Raw genomic sequence first — 20,467 nt, 5'->3', positions numbered from 1 at the left:
ATATATATATATATATATATATATATATACATACACAGTATATATATATATATATATATTTATATATTACATTTACATTTAGTCATTTAGCAGACACTTTTATCCAAAGCGACTTACAAATGAGGACAATGCAAGCAATCAAAATCAACAAAAGAGCAATGATATGCAAGTGCTATAACAAGTCTCAGTTAGATAAACGCAGGACACATAGCAAGTTTTTTTTTTAAATTATATAATAATAAAAAGAAGAATATATAGAATAGAAAAGAATAGAGCAAGCTAGTGTTAGAGGCCTTTTTTGCTTTTGATAATTGTATAATAAATAAAAAGAAAACAAATAGATAGAATACAAAAAGATTAGAAAAGTTAGTGTTAGTTTTTTTAAAGAATAGAATTAGAATAGAGAGTGCTAGAGTTAGAGGGTCAAATAAAGATGGAAGAGATGTGTTTTTTTTAAGCCGATTCTTGAAGATGGGTAAGGACTCAGCTGCTCGGACTGAGTTGGGCAGGTCATTCCACCAGGAGGGAACATTTAATTTAAGTCTGTGAAAGTGATTTTGTGCCTCTTTGGGATGGAACAATAAAGCGCCGTTCACTTGCAGAACGCAAGCTTCTAGAGGGCACATAAGTCTGAAATAATTAATTTAGGTAAAGGGGTGCTGAGCCAGAGGTGGTTTTGTAGGCAAACATTAATGCTTTGAATTTTATGTGAGCAGCTATTGGTAGCCAGTGTAAACTGATAAACAGAGGTGTGACGTGTGTTCTTTTTGGCTCATAAAAAATAATCTTGCTGCCGCGTTCGGAGTTACGGTTGATGTGCCTAACTGGATGGTGAAATTGTGATGAAATGATGGGTTTGATGGAACCACAAGCAATTCTGTCTTAGCCAGGTTAAATTGAAGGTGATGGTCCTTCATCCAGCAAGAAATGTCTGTTAGACATGCTGAAATGCGAGCAGCTAACGTCGGATCATCAGGGTGGAATGAGAGGTAGAGTTGAGTGTCATCAGTGGCAGTGATATGAAAAGCCATGTTTCTGAATGACAGAACCTAGTGATGCCATGTAGACAGAGAAGAGAAGTGGTCCAAGAACCGAGCCCTGAGGCACCATGCAAGGTGTGGCTCACGTTAAGGAAAACATGAAGTGTTGTGCACGATTGTGGTTTTGCATGTTTTGAGGTATTAATCATGTCCATACCTAGTAGATTATGCAAGTTTTATTCATAATACAATTCCAGTTTTTCTACTTCAAAATTTCATGTTTAATTCAATGTAATTTCTTTATAATTATTTGTGAAATTTACTAGCAATTTCTGAGTGCAAAATGTTCACTACACCAATTTTTTTTCAGTGTACTAGACTATTAGAATTCCAAAGCAACAACTATTGTACAATTCCAGCATATTAAAATAACACAAATATAAATTTACAGAGAACATGAATATATAATAGGTGAACCCTAAAGCAGCCACAGTTAGGCCCCAGTCAGAAAAAGGGGATTAAAAGATTAACAGACGCTCTTCTTAATCGCCCGTACACGTGGAGCGAGGAACTGATGTCACTGTATATATTTATTATATTATATTATATGAAAACAAATCATGAAAAATAATTACATATTTTTTGCTTCTTGACTCTCTCTCTCTATACACATTTCTGTATGCATATGTTATAAATGCAATATGGTATCACATTTCTTAAAACATGATATTTTCTCTACAAAAAACATTTTGTACTGCAGATCCAGCACTCAAGGACAGGTAGAGGGCTTTACTGCAGAGATCATAAATCTACTGACTATGTGGCCACCATTCGGCTCAGCTTGGCCTCTCTTAACGCTGATGCACCGCTAAACAGTGCTGCAAAAACAGCCAGTAACCTGGCAACAGAAAGTCTGGACCGTTGCTGTGCCTCACAGTGTATACTGTATATGTGTTAGTGACGGCACAGCGTCAATCCGAGCAGCTCAATGAAAGATCTGTGACCTCAGACAGCACAGACAGAAGAGTGAGCAGCTCTCTGAACTGAACGCAGAGCTGTATAAAGAAACAGATAAGGCAGCTAGCTAATGTGACCTCTGACCTCTACCATAAAGTCTTACAATAGAGGCGGAGTGTTATCAAGTTATGTGCTTTAAATTCATGAACAGTAACAAATACTGTAGTACATGCAGAAGTTTAATAGGTTTAGGGGTTAGTTCAAATCTCTAGGCTTAAATATGAGGAATAGTTTTAGTGATTCTTACCTAATTGAGTGCTACAGATTAACACAACAGGGGTCTCTTAACTTTAATTGGTTCACATCAAGAACTTTAGACTGTTTTAATAGAGACTGAGTTCTCTAAGGGGAATTAGGGAAATTAGCAAATCTTCAGTTCAGGTGCAGAGAAACCTCTTGTGAAGTCTATAGGAAATCAATTAGCTCATGAGTGATTTGGCTAGGAACAAATTAGAAACATTGTACCAAAACTGAAAAATCTCCAGATACCAACACCTCCAGTTAAAGAGGGATGCAGAGAAAGATTTTTCTTTAGCAATTACTGCGATATATTAAATAAACAGGTGACACAGCAATAGAAATGTACTATTTAGTGACCCTCATGCTGTTCCAAACTTGTATGACTTACATTCTTGCATCAGTGTTGTTTTTGTTAACTAAAACTATTAAAAAATATTTTTCCTATTTGAAATGAGCTGAAATAAAATGTAAATATTCAATAGAAAACTTTTAAAAAAATAGAAATGTTGCCTTAGCAACTATCTTAAGTTTAATTACTAATATTAATAAAACTGAAATAGAAATAAAAATAAATGAAAGCTAAATAATACAAAGTAATAAAATGATAAAAGCACATAATAAAGTTACTAAAATGTGGACTGTGAAAAACGGAAATATAAAAATAAACGCTAATTTAAAATACTAATTAAAGCTATAATAGTATACTAATAATATGAAATAATGTTGAAAATATCACACTATTTTTAGTCTTATATTTAAAAATATATTTTTATATATTTTATAAATATATTTTATATTAAAGTGCCCCTATTATGGGTGGTGAAAGGTTCATATTTTGGTTTTGGGAGTCCCCAACAAGAGGTTGACATGCATGCAAGGTCAAAAAACACTTAATACTCCATAATAGGGGAACTTTAAAAAAAATATTGGTTATTTTTAAGTGATTAATTATGAAAATCTTGCCATTCACTTTCATAACACGAGCAATTTGGATTTTGTCCTTCCAGTGATACAGGTTTTCAAACACAATTTTTATTTTTAGGTGAACTGTTCCTTCTAAGAAAGACAAAACCCATCTATACACAAATAATAGATTCCACAGGTTTAAATTGGACCTGGCTAAATTTGTCTTTTGAGAATGTGGAAAGTAAATATCACAAGTATCTCACAGACTCAACCTGTGAACACAGTAAAAGTCAAGAATGTGTGACATGAACCGTATTTACTCTCCTCCTGCCAGCAGGACCTTTTTGGTCTTTGACGGGCCTGATTTGATTTGGCAAAACAATTCAGGAGCCTATCAGTATTCCACACAAAGACGACACGTTGAGTTTGGCGACCTGCACCGGGAGACTGTAATTCTGTTACCTTAGAGCTGCTTGTTGGGGGTAAAGTAACTACTTGAGCAAGAAGAGCTCCAAGAGTCAGCCAGTTCTCACTGGACGCTCATGCATCTCATATTTCTCGAGCTGGCACGTCTTATTTGAATCACTTATTGTTTTCGGAGGAATTGATGGTCTTCGTGAAATGTTCCCAGCGGTTGGTTTCCATGACCTTTCCCCTCTACCACAGGTGGTTGAGACTTTAGATCCAAAACACACTGACATCTTCTCTATCTAAATAACCAGATGAGAATGAAATCAAGTTATCCATCAAGACAGAAAGGAATTGCAACCCAAGTGCTAACACAACATTGATCAAGTCTTAACATTTTTCTCACTGCAGGCATCCAGGGCAGTGCCAAAGACAAACACTGCTTTTGGAAGAGACATCATGATCGCTGTTACAGTTCACACATTCAGCGTAACTTTATACATCTTGGGAAAATGTTTTTTAGTCTATTATTGAATAAGACAGGAAAACAATATTGGAATTTTCCCAAGGATAGTGGGAGACGGCCAAAAAGTGGGATAATTAAGATCTTTTACTGTTTTTTGAAAGAAGTCTATTGTGCTCACCAAGGCTGCATTTATTTGATCAAAAATACAGTACTGAAATATTGTGAAATTTTATTACAATTTAAATTGAAGTGTTTCTATTTGAATATATTTAAAAATTTAATTTATTCCTGTGATGCAAAGCTGAATTACTCCAGTCTTCAGTGTCACATGATCTTTCAGAAACCATTCTAATATGCTGATTTGCTGCTCAAGAAACTTTTTTAATTATCATCAATTTTGAAAACAGTTTTTGCTGCCTAATATTTTGTGAAATCTGTGATACACTATCATTCCAAAGTTTGGGGTAAGTGGAGAAATCACGTTGAGCGGGGCAGTGCAATTGCTTTTGTATGCATGAGGCTTTTTTGCTTTCACTTTCGAAGAATAAGTTACATTTTAAAAGATTATTAAGATAAAAAAAAACATTATTTTAATTTTTAAAATCATATTTTAGAATATAACAGTTTTCGCTGTATTTGTGATCAAATAAATGCAACCTTGGCAAGCAGAAGAGACTTTAAGAAATCTTAATTATTCACAACTTTTGGCTGGCAGTGTAAGATCTAGAGAGGATTCTGCAATTATATAAATTATTATGTAAAGTGATTTTCAACAATCCCATAGGTGTACTCTACTCTAATGCATCTAATCTAACATTGTCTGGATAATCATCAAGTATTTCATGTTTTATATAACGTACATTCTATCATATCCCCCTAGAGTACATCCCCATACATCAGGACAAAAACTCTTTAACACACATCTTTGCTACTAACGTATGGCCATTCATTCAGCAAACGCTGGAAGGAATCCAGGGCACTGGGGACACGGCTTCGTCATTCAAGCAAACACAATGGTTCCCTTTCTAATGGGGTCCTAAAGTGTTACGCAGACTTGGCCTTCTCATTCTATAGCCATCAGAAGATGACTCATAGAGCAAAAGAGAGCGAATCAGTGAAGTTGATGATGGGAGACGCACCATGACTACTAATGCCACGCATATCCGTCATAAGACAACGGCTAGGTCCCAAAATCTAATGAGATGACTACTTAGACAGCATTTCAGACACATTAAAATAGGCAAATTAAAATAAATACACTAAAGCCAAATCAATATATTAATATAAAAAAAAAATCATTAAAAAAAAAAAAACTTTTTTATTCTTTAAGACAAACTTAGAATTTTCCCTTAAAGCTATTTTTGTAAGGGCATGTGTGACCTCTAATGGTTGCGTGGAAATGTGTGACCTTGTGTGCTTTCGTGCATTGCGTTCAGTGCAATAAGGCTCAAACTAGGCTTTCATATATTCTATATAGAGCAATTTCTCCTTCATTATCCATTTTTAGCTGCATTTGATACTCTGAAACACAAGTGTACAAAGGATGATGTACAATGTCAGTGTGCAGCAGTAGATGAGTGTCGATTTAAGACACACCCCCTAGCTTAAAGGAAAAAACCCAAAGAACTGGATCATCTTACAAACCTGTGATCCTGCACGTACAATATGCACTTCCATTGTCTATAAGCAATGTCATGGGACACTGGTTTAATGATACATTTAACACAACAGCTTATTAATTATTACTAACAAATGTGTTTAACAGGTCATTAAGGCCCATTCAAATAGTTGGAGACTAAAATTCATATAATGTATAATCACACAGTGGCCACTAAGTAGTATTTGGATACGTAATTGATACTTATAAAATATACATAATTGTATTAGAAAACAAAAGATCAAACTCAATGGCATCTGATTAATAATGCTAAAGCTTTTCTCAGTACAAAGTTTACTGGGCAATTTGGTCTACATTTTTAACAGTCTATATATTAAAAACCAACTAATCACCTTTAAAACCAAAACTTTGCTTGAAATGTGTTTTAAATTAATGACACTTGATTTGATGCTTTGTTTTGTTATTAATGCAATAACATTAAGATTTTTAAGGTACAGACCGATACTGTTTACTGATATTCATGTCTTTACTTAATCATTTATTAATTCTTTAATATAATGACTACCAATCAATGGCACCAAAACAGCACCTATTAAATCATGGGATATTCAACAGGAAACAACACAGTTCACAGGTGATACCTTACTATTTTAAGATATTATTTGCATATGCAATTTTTGTTGAAGGACTGAGCAACACATAGCATTTTAAAATTACTACTACTTATATATATATATATTAGTGCTGTCAAACGATTAATCACGATTAATCGCATCCAAAATAAAAGTTTTTGTTCACATAATATACGTGTATATTGTATATATTTATTATGTATATATAGATAAACCCACATGCATGCATATATTTAAGAAAAATATGTTGTTTATATATTAAACATATATTATATATAATATAAATTATATGAATATAAATATATAAATGCAAATATTTTCAAAATATATACTGTATGTGTGTGTATTTATGCATACATAATAAATATACACAGTACACACATATATATTATTAATTAAATATTTATTATTCACATTATATATATATATATATATATATATGCCGTATATATATATATATATATCCAGTGATATATCCATTCATATAAATATATATATATTATGAATGCTTCTTAAGTGTCCAAAAGTAATGAGCCTCTTATGTTTTCAAGGTATTCATATCACACATTTACATATACGCACATGCATACAATTATATATAATATATACATACATAATAATACTACTGCATTCTAAACTATTTGTTAATGATATGAACAGTAATTTCACCCGTCATTAAGAGATATGCTTGGCAAAGGCAATGAATGAATGAATGAATGAGTCAGTTCAGACACACAGGAGGTGTCCTCCACCGTGAAGTGACGTCACGGGGAGAGGGGGAGAGGGGTGGGGGGGGCATCTGAAGGGATCTGAATGTGCTGCAGAGAGTCATCAAGACGTCTTACCTCCACCATTTTTGTAGCACAGGTACGGGAAGCGCCAGACGTTCCCCAGCCCCACGGCGAACCCCACACAGGACATGATGAAGTCCATCTGTCTGTTCCACGTCTCTCGCTCGGGGAAGCCCTGCTTCTTCTCCGCCGCCGCCGCCGACGATATGGCTCCAGCGGCGGCTGATATGGGCCCGCCGTTGAGGGTCCCATTGACGCCTTGATGCGTGTTTCCATTGGGAATGAGATGGCCCTTCTTCTCCTCCACCAGGACCGAGTTCAGGGCGCAGCAGTCTGCGTCCAGAGAGGATTTCTCCATCTCTCGTGTAAACAAAGCAAACGAACCTCCTCACGAGACTCGAGAAGGGCTTAAATCAGCAGTCAGAAATAAAGATTTGATCTCTTATTGTTCTTGGATGAAGTCAGTTTCTTTTATTCACACCAAGACGTCCCTTTTGTCCCTCTTCAGGTGCACAGGATCTGGTCCTTTATCCTTTTATTTAATAAAACCAGCAGTGTTATTCTTTACGAATGTATTTTCCGTTTCTTCTCGATGTCAAACGGTTACAAGGGATGGCAGTTTGAGTCTCTCGGCGTAATTGGCAACGGTATTATTGGTTTGTTTGATCAAAAAGCGCGTTTGGAAATGAAATAATAGACCATAAAAGAAAATGACACCGATTTGAAACAGCACCTTCAAAAACAATCCACGAAACACTTAAAGGTGAGTCTGAAGAATCGCATGGGCACTTGTATCTCTCAGAGAGAAGGCGACTGAGGAGACGGCGAAACCAAAGCGGCCCTTTACGCGCGCTGATCAGATGAATGTAATGGAATTACATTCACGAATTGGTCGCCTAAATCTCTTCAGACCATCGTTCTCGTCGGTATTTAACACCCAGAATGTATCAATGAGACGCGAGTCGGTGTCTACGGGAGCTGCGGCTGCTGCTGCTGTCGCTCTGTGCGCGCGGACGGACTGTCTGATGCGTCCGCGTGAAGCCGCTCGGTGTTTTATCGGGCTCGGTAACGTCATTTGGAGCTCAACCCTCCCCTCAGTCCCGCTTAAGGAAAACAGAGAATGGAACGCTCACGTACGCTGCACACTACACACTGTATACTACATACTACGCAGCAAGTGCGCTTCTAGATCACTGGAGCTCTGCGCGAGATCAGATATGAAAGATTTTATCACAGTGAGAATGCATTATGCAATTCATTGCAGTTTGGTTGCATTACGAAAACAATAATTACAAAAATAAATCAGCATAAATTAACGGCAGTAAAATCGACTGTGGTGTATAAATACATATGTTTCTAACATAAAATGTACTTTACATTACATTATATTTACATTTTATCATTTAGCAGACGCTTTTATCCAAAGCGACTTACAAATGAGGACAATGGAAGCAATCAAAATCAACAAAAGAGCATTGATACACAAGTGCTATTTATTTATAGCATCTATGTATTTTAGCATCTATGTATTATCCCCAAATAAATAGATGCTATATTTATTTTACATACAAGTATATAAATATATGTATATAATTATATAAATGCATACATGTACATAAATGTACATAGACTATACACACACACACAATTTTCTATATATAAATGTATGTATACATACAACACATTTACACCTATGTATACACACACATATATGTGTATGTGTATGTATATTATATTAGTAAATGAATGAATAAATAAATAAATAATTAGTTTATAGTTTTTCTTTCGATTTTGAGGAGAAATTTGATACGGACACATTCTTGACAATTGTCATGAGAACCACACATTAATTAAAAATAATAATAATAATAATAATAATAATAAAAGATTTCAACTTGCTTTCAAAATCTTAAATGAAAAGATTTTGGGGGATGGGGCTAAAGACTATGACCCACTGACATCAAAAAGAAAATATACAATTAATTAATAAATGCAAACTTTTTTTTGTGAAGTTATATTTATGAGCTTTTTGTGCCTTTTGTTTTGAGAGTACAGTGGAGAGATGACAGAAAAGTATTGGGGTGGAGAAGAGGGGAGCGGGATCAGCAAAGGACCTCGAGGCGGGATTCGAACTCGGGTCGCTGTATGCAAACCTTTTTTAACATTTATTTTCTCAAACATGTTTATCCATAAACATTTAATATAATTTAATTAAAAAAGGAAATACTAATATAAATAATATAAATATATATTTTTTTTAGATAAAAATATATATTTTTAAATTGAATAAAATTTTTCGATTGTCAATTATTTTGAGACTATAGAAAAACTGTTACTAGCAGTAGAAGTGGGCAGTGAGTACTAGCAGCACATGCGTGAACGCTGTCGGTAGGTGTAGTATGGTATGTAGTAAACATACCCACAGGTTATGAAGTGCCATGAGGACTATTAGTCATCAAGCACGTGCGTCGCTTTTTTGCTTTACAAAATACATAAACCTCCCTCTGACCACAGGAGGAAAATTACAAACTTACAGGAGGCGCTGCTGAGGATTTTCCATTGATATGACACGCTCTGCCAAGTGGTGAACTAGAAATAAAAATAAACATTTATATACAGAATTATAATTATATTTTATGCACACAGACTCATAGACATCAATCAATCAGTTTCATTTCTTTTACCAATTATAGTTTACATAATTTAACAGTTACTAGTTATTGTTACTACAGGAAAACGATGGTAATTTGGTATTTGTAATTAGTAATTAGATTTTTAAAACACTGTCTGAATGAGATCCATATTATTTTATGATGGATTAACAGTAGTAACAATACCTGTAGTAAATTAGTATGCTGTTTTGGTAGAAACTGGCTACCATGGAAATATTTGTAAAGGTTAATTCTATCAAAGTCAGCAGCAGGTAGAGTGCAGTAGTAGTTTGTCTGTGTTGTTTGTCCTGAGGCTGTGAAAGGTGGGAACAGTTTGTCCTTGTGGGACGACAAAATTATACCGAGGCCAGATTTGTCCGATAATAACCCTAACATTTTTACAAGCACTTTTTTAGACAGATTTCAAGATTCTTGAATCCCAAATTCTTAGAAAACCACACATGTACACATGAAAAGTACCCATAGATTCAGTGAGTCATACTACAAAAATCTCTGGATCATATTGACCCTAAAACTTTTGCAAATTACAGTGGGATGTTCTGCGAACTGTATGTGGCTGTTCGAGGAACCCTGCGATGGTTCAAGGAAAGCCCACATCTTATCTCTACGATGAGTGAATTGCGGTCATAGGGGACCACAATTCACTATCGTATTTTCTTTTCCTCATAACTGAGCCAACAGTTGGCTCCAGGGCATATGGGTGATAGGGAAACATGCAACTCTCTGTTCATGATGCAAAGGAAACATATGTTTCATGTTTATATTCCCTCTGTGTCTTTATGTTACAGATTTAACCCTGCATGAAGCAACCTGTGACATATTGTTGAAATCTCAAAGCTAATAACTCAAACTAGTCCATTCCAGGAAATCACTATGCAACCCAGTAGATTTGTGTTAGTGTTACACAATATAACTGTCAGGGATTCATCACAGTCACTGCAGTCACCAGCCCGGATAATCACACTACGGCTCAAGATTGGCACTCTCCACGAGGAGGAAATCATGTTTCTGGTACTGGAGGGACCCACCGTGGATATCATCCTGGGACGCCCCTGGTTAGTTCTCCATTCTCCAGAGATCAGATGGGACTCGTATGAGGTGACTCACTGGAGCGAGCACTGTCACCGTAACTGTCTCACGTCATTACCCACTCTGCTCCCAGGATCTCACTCCGCTCAAGTTGCATCTACCCTCATCGAAAGCCCCGAACCTCGGGAGAAGGTCACAGTCCCATCTGATTACTTGGCGTTCCAGGATGTCTTCAGTAAGCAGGCAGCCACTCAGTTACATCCGGGAGGGCGATGAGTGGAAGACGGCATTCATTACACCATCTGGCCACTATGAGTACCTGGTAATGCCGTATGGGCTAGCCAATGCCCCGTCTATCTTCCAAGGATTCATTAATGAGGTGTTCTGGGAGTTCCTCCACCGCTCTGTGATTGTCTACATCGACGATATACTCATTTACTCCCGGAACGTGGCCGAACATCGCCAACACGTTCAGCAGGTCCTACAGAAGTTACGTCAACACCATCTCTTCTTAAAGCTGGAGAAATGCGAATAGTGAGCGAGAGAGTGTGGGACTCAGCTCACCTATTATTACCAATTATCTGCTTATTTAATATTTTGCTTAATTTGGTTACAATTTCAGCTACAAATAAGAGTAGTACTCTCAACACATTTTAATATGTATACACAAACACACATTCGTGCAAAAGTTTGGGATCATAAAGATTTTTGATTTTTAAGAAGTCTCTTATGCTCATGAGTCATCAAGACTGCATTTATTTGATAAAAAAATACAGAAAAAAACAAATATTGTGAAACATTACAACTTAAAATAATAATTTTCATTTTAATATACTTTAAAATATACTTTACGTGGTGGCAAAGCTGACATTTTCATCAGCCATTTCTCCAGTCTTCAGTGTCACATGATCCTCCAGAAATTCTAATATGCTAATATTGATAAATATGCTAATCTTTGGGGGTTATCTGTGATACTTTGATGAATAAAAAGTAAAAAAAAAATAGCATTCATTCAAAACACAGAATTTTTTTCTAACAATGTAAATCTTTACTATCACGTTTGAGCAATTTAATACATCCTTGCTGAATAAAAATATTATTTTCCTTCAAAAAAAGGAAAGAAAACTACTGACCCCAAAATTTTGAACAGTAGTGTATATTGTTACGAAAGATTTCTATTTTCATATTCAAGTTCACTGTAAAAAAAATCCAACTTTCGAAAAATTCTACTAACCAATGTAAAAATATTTTTCTGTCACGCTGTCACAGTGCTACTGTGAGGGAGCGCGGAGCGAGGAACGAGGAGACCAGGAGTACATCAATAAGGGGATTTTAATTATATCAAGGGAACCAGGAAAACACACGTAGCAAAGGCATTAACATCAACAGACATTCACAATTCCGGACAGCGAACTCAAAACAGGAAACCATTAAATACAGGACTAGAGGAGGGACACAATGAAAAACACCTGAAATCAATGACATAATGAACATTGGAAACACCTGGGACAAATAAATCTAATCAGGGAAACGGAACAGGAAGACCAAATAAGGACAAAAGGAAACATAGGAAGCAAAACACGGAACAGAGTCTGACACATGCATTGCAGTTTAAAAATATTTTATGTTAATTATTATTAAAATATTATCATTGTTTTAAATTTGACTGGCTTTGTTTATGTCAGTCAGCTGTCATGTGGATCAGAGTTCATATTTTTACTCATTTAAAATTTGTTGATCCTCACCATGGTTGAGAATCGTGTGCTAAATTACTATGTATGTGCATCTCATTGCAAATTGTTTAATACAGGGGTGCCCAAACTCGGTCCTGGAGGGCCGGTGTCCTGCAGAGTTCCAGGTTCCGGCGTCCTGCTCCAACCCCAATTAGACACACCTGAACCAGTTAATCAAGCTCTTACTAGTCATACTAGAAACTTCCAGGCAGGTGTGTTGAGGCAAGTTGGAGCTAAACTCTGCAGGACACCGGCCCTCCAAGACCGAGTTTGGGCACCCCTGGTTTAATACATTGTCTATCAGCATAAATGTTTGCCTTTAGTTTTAAGAGCCAAATACTACCTATATTATGTAGAAGGCTTTGAAAATAAACAAAAATCTAAAAGAAAGAGGATTGTTAAAAAAAGATTAGCATTGCTAAATGTTAAAAAGTCTTTGGTTGCTCTGACAGATCTTTTAACACTCAGTAGACTGACTTTTATTCATTAAATGAACTAAAGTTTTTAAGTTGTTGGTTGCTGAGTTAACTTAACAAGTTGACTGCGATAGGTTGCCTTATTTTTTCAAGTTAGGTCAACTTTTAAAGTGTTAAAAATGTCTGTGCTGAGAAATTGCTAGCAAATTTCCCAATTATAAACAAACGACCATTAATACATTGAATTAAACATGAACGTTTGAAGTAGAAAAACTAAAATGGTATTTTCTTGTAAAACCGCATTCCAATAATCTTTGTCTTATTTGCAACTTCGAAAAATAATTTTTCACAGTGTAACATATGTCATTGATATTGGTTCACTTCCACAATTTTTTTTAACTGCAAATAACTGCAAAATGATCTGTTCACCAAGCCGCCTTTTAAAGCAGATTCAACTTTTGATGCTGCAATATAGATCAGACAGAACTGGGCTTAACATTCACGCAAAAGCACTCAGTTCTATTTGAGAAACATTTGAGAGTCCCTTATCAGACAAAAAAAAAAGAAGAAGAAGAAATGATCGCAAAGAAGTCTTAAAGCTGAGTGGTGTAAGCGAACCTGATTTGGGGCCTTCAGGCACGGGTGAACACTACTACAATTGCACTTTCACGTTTTTATCCATTTAAGTTTAGTTTAGAATAGACCCCGTGACTTCAAGAGCAGCTGCCTTGCAAAGGTTATGACCCTTTTTTATAGCGCCTTAGAAATAGCAGCTGCGTGGAGTCATAACCCCAGCATAACTATCACCCCACCCTTCTACCAGCTCAGACTTTGACACACTTGCTGATTAAACAGTGTAGAGTATGATTGTGTAGAGAGATGATACTGCTGGAATAATGATCAAACAACTCAACCGTGACAGATGTTTTACCTTTTACACGTTGCCAGTCAAAGGTTTTGGGTCAGTAAGGTTTCTTTTTCTGAAAGAAATGAATAATATTATTCAGTAAGGACGCATTAATAGTGACAGTGAAGACATTTACTGTATATTCTTACAAAAGATTTCTATTTTAAAAAAAGTAATGAAATTCTATTAATTTAAATCATGAAAATCAGAATGATTTCTGAAGGACCATGTGACACCGAAGACTGGAGTAATGGCTGCTGAAAATTCAGCTTTGCATCATAAAAATAAATTATATTTTAAAATATATTACAATAGAAAACAGTTTATTTAAACTGTAATAATATTTCACAATATTACAGTTTTTACTGTATTTTTTTTTATTTAAAAAGAAAAGCAGCCTTGGCGAGCATAAGACTCTTCTTTCAGAAGCATTAAAATTACAGACCTCAAACTTTTAAAATGTAGTGCATATGGAATGATAACCATATTGGAGGACTTCTCTTTGTGACTTACTCTCAGGTCACGTCTGGGAAAATCACATGTCACAATATGCCAGACACACAAACATAGTGCCAGTGTACAATTCACATATTCATATAGGCATTGAGACAATGTGGGTCAAAGTTAATAAGGTTATCAAAACACATCAGACATATTTACTCCTAGTCAAGACTCATTTGCATAAAGGGGTCATATCATTTTGCAATTGCAGCTCAGGGAACACTCTATTGGCTGCAGTTCACGGTGTTACTTTATAAAAGTAAACAGGTGGGGGTACAACTTACTCCTATTTAGGTCACAAGTTTAGTATGCCACAGATAAGGACTGGCACAAAAATCAATACGACCATTCACAGCTGTACCGTCACGCCCTGAACAGCACACAGAGGCTCATTTATCCTACAGCGTAAGATGTTGTTTACTAGCAGAGTTTCACAGGAACAACTTTTCACTTCTCTTATAAGTTTCGATCTGACCTTTCCAGACATTTCTGTAATTACATTTCCTGTAAATAGTATCTCCTGCCTTGAACCGGACTCATAATATTAGTTTTACTTGTGGCACTAAGCTATTTCTGTATCAATGATCCAGCGATAAACAACATGATATACTAACTGGATTCTCTTAAATGTAATCTGAAGTGCATTGATTTTCTGTCCAACTAAAAAAGCAAAAAATGTCAGGTTTCCTGAACACTTCCCCTGTCTGTCATTGGTCAGAGGGTGACTGTGAAGACAGTTGGCTTGACCGAGAAGAGAAAACCACCAGCAGATGCAGAATTTGGTTAACATGAGATCCTGTAACAGAGGAGTTATTCTTTATTGCCAATTCCATTACTTTGTCTAGTTTTAAGAGAGCAGAAGCGTTCAAAGAATATGAAGTCCTATGAGAAATCATTTATTAGGCTAATATTAGGCCTGTCGCAATAATCAATATATCGACTTATCGCACAATATATGTACATGACCTCAATCATTTTTGGTGACGCAATATATCGCCCATTTCATTTACTTAAAAATTAATGTCACCATGTTTTTTTTTGCATTCCACTTGCGCCTGTGTCTTTTGCAGCTTCTCGTACATAACTCGTCATGAGGTGCTAGTTCAAATTTAAAAAATGCTTCTACAAACAAAGTTTAATCTGCAGATATGCCTTTGTGCATACGGACATCTGACTGCTAAGTAGGGATTGTGTTTTTTTAGCAATACAGTGCACCCTTAATTTACAGAGAAAAGGTCTGGGAAAAATCTGTAGATGGAAAATCTCCATACAAATTCTTTGTGCATTTGTCTTTTTTCTACTAGAAAATGTTTATTTAGTATTTATTCAGGTTTTTTAAGGGAACTAATATTTTGACACTTAATTTCCATCATCTAAATATTCTTAAAAAGTAAAAGTTTGTTGTCATTTGGAAGTGTGTAGGCCTTCTTGAATTATTATGCTGTTACATTATGATTATATATTCAGTGGCATAAAATGGTTTTTAAAATGACAATAATATTGCTTATCGCAATTATTTCTGGGGCAATATATCGCACAACAAAAAGTTGTTATCGTGACAGGCCTAGCTAATATTATTAAAACTATTATTAATAAAAATGAAAAGAGGGACCAGAATAATAGAGACTTAAGGGTGAACTCTTTTGACCCAGAACCAGAAGTTTCTTGAGCACTAAATCAGCATATTAGATTGATTTCTGAAGATCACGTGACACTGAATACTGGAGTAATGATGCTGAAATTTCAGCTTTGCATCACAGGAATGAATTACATTTTAAAATATATTTTATATTATATATTTTTTTACTGTATTTTACTGTATTGAGACACTCAAAAACAATAAAAAAAAATGTACTCACCCCAAACTTTTGAATGGTAGTGTATTTTTCTGAAAATTTATTTTTTTTGAAAATTTGAACTAATTGATAAACGGTCTACAGTTATTATTAAAAGCCCTGCAGTTTTGACTGTTAAATACATTTGCAAAATTAAAGAGTATGTCATTCTGTTATTTAAGACTTGATTTAGAAATTATATTTAAGATTTTTTATATTTAAGATATATTTCAAATATATTTAATAGTGATTATTAAACCCAACAAAAACAAGTAGTATTTTATTTATTTAGTCATTTATTAGACGCTTTTATCCAAAGCGATTTACAAATGAGGACAACAGAAGCTTTAATTTTTAATTATTAATAATAATAATAATAATAAAACCCAAATGTTTAAGCCAAATGGATACAAAAAAGTCAGTGCGAAACTGGGAAAACAATTACAAAATTAAAAAAAAATGTAATTAATGAAAGAAAGTTATTTTATGCCGTTTTTTTTTTTTTGCAGGTAAATCTAGGATTTTAAAAAATGTTTTGCAGGTAAATTAGAGAAAAGTAAACAGGTTCTTGAGAACATTTGATCACATTCATACACAGCTGCCAGTTATAATATCACGGTGTTAATATTCAAAAGCATATTTGCACAGTAACTGGCAGGGATCGCGAACATCTTGTTCAGTATCTCGCAAGACTAAAAGCATTTCAAATGCCAGAGATGCTGCTTCCTGTGGACTCTGGACATAAAGTTCAGTTCTAAGGTTAAGTTGCTTCAACACGGTGAAATCTATACAGTACAAGAATGATGGCACAACAGGCATCACCAACTAAAGATTTAAGCGTGTGTGACATTAAAGCGAGACGTATAATAGCAGGGTTTTCTAGGCCCGTAGAGAACAACACTGTGTACTATGATGCTACGCAGCGGAACGCCAATCAAAACAGATCAATTGCATGTAGAAATCTTAAAGGAATAGCAGCAAAACAGCCTGTTTCATTTTATGATCCGAAAGAGGGTAGAAAATAAACTATGACTGCATTTGGTGCAAGAAACCTGGACTAACATTATAAGAGGATTTCAGACTAATGTTTTATGGTAGCATCATTTATTTCTGTGTAATCAAAAATATCGAAAAATGAACTGATCTTGAACATATTGTTTATAGAATAAAAACGTTTATATTAAAAAATATACCTTGGAGTTGTAGAGGATGTGTATTGTTCGATATGTTGAGTTATGTTCATGTGGGAGATGTTGTTTCGAGTCTGGGCTGTCATGGTCCTAACCCGTTCATGTTTACTCCCCTCATCTTCACTCTGATAAAAAATAATAATAATTGTTGAAATAGCACAAATTTAAATAATAATCATGTTTACATAACACTTTACGAAAAACAGATATATGCAAATGCAACATGTAATAACAAATGTACAAAAAATAAATAATAGTAAATAATAACAAATGAATATTAATTATAAATAAATATCATTTTTATTAAAAACAAAAAATAATAAATATATAAATATAAAATGAATATATGCATGAGAGAAATGAGAAATTCATATATAAATAGTATACATTTACGGTAATAAAATATGACTAAACAATGTTCAGAAATGTTCTGTATTAATCAAAATGTTATGTATTAATGTATTTTTTGTAAATTTGATAAAATATTTATAAAAAATAAATAAATAAATTGCACCAAATAATAATCTTTACAAAGCACTTCGGAGAAAACATATGCAAATGCAACATTATATATATTCATTATAAAATATATAAACTAAAAAAAATAAAATAATAATAATAATATATATATATATATATATATATATAGACTACTTACATAGTAATTTATATAGTATTTATTATAAAACACTTTACAGAGAGACAACTATATAATTTTCTCTATATAGATGTTGGGCTCTTTATTTTGGAATTAAAGTTAATCAAGGCTTCCCTCTAGTGGTCATTCTTTATAACAACATATTTGGTAGTGGAGAAAGAGAAATACAAATGACTTTGCTGCAATGTTAATCAACAAGAGCAGCATTTTACAATGGTCTGTAGCTTATAAAAACTTCAAAGGTAAAGTTTTACAGTTCATCGCTGTTATTATTCATCACATCAATTTCCAACAGATTTGATCAATATTGTCTAATAATGCATAGAATATTGTGTTTGCACATGATTTGTTGTTTTGTAAGGGCCTTATGTAATGTTTCAGTATCATATGCATGACTAATGTCAAGTCACATTTCACCTATTTACCTTTAATACCTTGTTAGACAGCAGATATAAAGGCCAAAACACACAGCAGGTGAGACAGTCAGCATTGTGTAGGGTTTGTTTGTGTGTGTGTGTGCACAGTGTTCACAGGGCAGACGGGTGGAATGCTAATACTTGAGTGGAAAACCCATGTGCCCGTACAAGGAGAGCTGCGAGAGCGCTACCAAAAACAGCCTCAATAATGTAAACAGAGACAGAGGCTGTCTTTCAGTTCAGCAAAGCCTGACTGTTATGATGAAGAATGCTTATTTAATGTGCAACGAGCAGATGGCATCAGATATGTCTTGGAGACAATGTTCATCTGTCCTTATCATGCATTCAAGCAATACATTTGAGGAAGTCTGAATCAGTCTTAAGAGACCTGTTGTTGTTTGGCCAACCCTCTTTTTCTCTCTCTCTCTCCATCTCCATCACTCTATTTTTCTTGATCACTTTCTCTCTGCTTTCTGTGCCTGCTCTCCTGTTGTCCTTTATCTCTTTCAAAAGCCACTTTTCCTCTGTAAAGCATGTGGGCGTTCAAGGTCATCAGTGTAAAATGAATGTGATTTTCGATTAAAGAGAGAGCAGAGAGGCTGTTGGGAGTTTGGTGACGTGAACAGAAACGGTTGCCTTCCAGATTTTCACAGCAGCAATCAGCAGGTAATTGAGCTTTTGCTCAGATCTCTTTTCTAAAGGGTGTTTTGGGGAGAATTTCACTGATTATTGATCTCATTTCAATGATGAATATTCCTTCATGTGTAGATATGTCAAGCACAACCATGCTTGTATAATTGCACTAGTCAAAAGAGAGCCGTTTTTGGTAAAAACATGAAGTTGTGCTAATAGTGCCTTTTTATTTCAAAGAAAATCAAACATCAGGGAGAGTGTTTGAAACTGTTTTCCCATCAAAAGAAAATCTGTCAAAACTCATTGCTAGTCATTGAAATCTCCAAAAGGAATCAGAATTTGGCATTTGCATGTATTGAAAAGCATTTTCTTGAGCGCCTGTTGATGTAGAGGACAAGCAAAATGTGTTGCTTCAGGCTTAAAATGAATGTGCTGATGATTTGGGTACTTATTTGCATGCTCATATTAGTGCTGTGTGTGTTTGTGTATGTAGTACGCAGATCACACTTACCCTGCGTTACTATGCCTCTGTTGAGAGATCTTCGGAAGAAAGATGACATCAATGCTGTTTATGAGCTGAAAGAAAAACTTGGAGAGTGAGTTTTCATATATTCAATATTTTAAAGTATTCTGAACACGTAATGACTTCAGAGTAGATTTTGACATTTTGATTTACTAAACACATTTAAAGACTTGTCGACTAGAAGCAGAAAATATTATTAAGACGACTCTGGAGACTCCTATTATTCACAACGTGCCCATGGCACACAAACGTATAATTAGCCATTAATTTAGAACAAAACTCATTACAGCTGAATTATAAATAATATAAATGTATAATGTCTCAGGGGCTCGTTCTCTGAGGTTCGAGTGGCTCAGCACAGATGCACTCAGAAGCTTGTGGCTGTCAAGTGCATCCGCAAGAGAGCGCTGAAGGGAAAAGAATCCATGCTGGAGAATGAGATCGCAGTATTACGCAGGTCAGTGAGTTCATAAAAAAAACCCGGATTGATTAAATTGCATGACTTTTTGGGTACATTTTCTTTGTTATTAAAGTACAGTGACATTTTACAGAAATCTTTTGTTTTTGTTTGTTCCTGTGATTTCTTCACAGAATAAATCATGAAAATATTGTGTCTTTGGAGGAAACCTTTGAGACTCCTTCTAATCTGTATTTGGTAATGACACTGTGAGTGGACCCGAGTGTGAAAAATGAAAATATTGTAGTAAAAAATAGTTTAGTTTCATAGGATTAGACAGAATGATAGAGCGATAGAGCGATAGATAGATAGATAGACAGACAGAACAATAGATAGGTAGATAAATAGATAGATAGACACAGACAGACAGAACGATAGATAGACAGACAGACAGACAGACAGACAGACAGACAGACAGACAGATAGATAGATAGATAGA

The 20,467-nt window shown here is 34.9% G+C and overlaps 2 protein-coding genes across 2 annotated transcripts in view; one reads left to right on the top strand and one right to left on the bottom strand.

The window, feature by feature from the left end:
* LOC107601746 (sodium- and chloride-dependent creatine transporter 1-like) overlaps positions 1-8,114 on the bottom strand; it is a 50,447-nt gene extending 42,333 nt beyond the window's left edge. The window contains exon 1 of the mRNA XM_016294032.1: positions 7,113-8,114. Within this exon, the coding sequence (XP_016149518.1) occupies positions 7,113-7,416 (304 nt within the window). The 5' untranslated portion in view covers positions 7,417-8,114. The remainder of the gene's footprint in view (positions 1-7,112) is intronic.
* Positions 8,115-19,570: 11,456 nt separating this feature from the next.
* pnck (pregnancy up-regulated nonubiquitous CaM kinase) overlaps positions 19,571-20,467 on the top strand; it is a 20,910-nt gene continuing 20,013 nt past the window's right edge. Inside the window, exons 1-3 of the mRNA XM_016294039.1 lie at positions 19,571-19,644; positions 19,897-20,028; positions 20,163-20,237. Of these exons, the coding sequence (XP_016149525.1) occupies positions 19,571-19,644; positions 19,897-20,028; positions 20,163-20,237 (281 nt within the window). The remainder of the gene's footprint in view (positions 19,645-19,896; positions 20,029-20,162; positions 20,238-20,467) is intronic.

The sequence above is a fragment of the Sinocyclocheilus grahami genome, unplaced genomic scaffold (genome assembly GCF_001515645.1).
Source record: "Sinocyclocheilus grahami isolate Dianchi unplaced genomic scaffold, SAMN03320097.WGS_v1.1 scaffold312.1, whole genome shotgun sequence".
Classification (NCBI taxonomy): domain Eukaryota; kingdom Metazoa; phylum Chordata; class Actinopteri; order Cypriniformes; family Cyprinidae; genus Sinocyclocheilus; species Sinocyclocheilus grahami.
The sequence above is the reverse complement of the archived record's forward strand: the minus strand, read 5'-3'. Positions and strand labels throughout refer to the sequence as shown.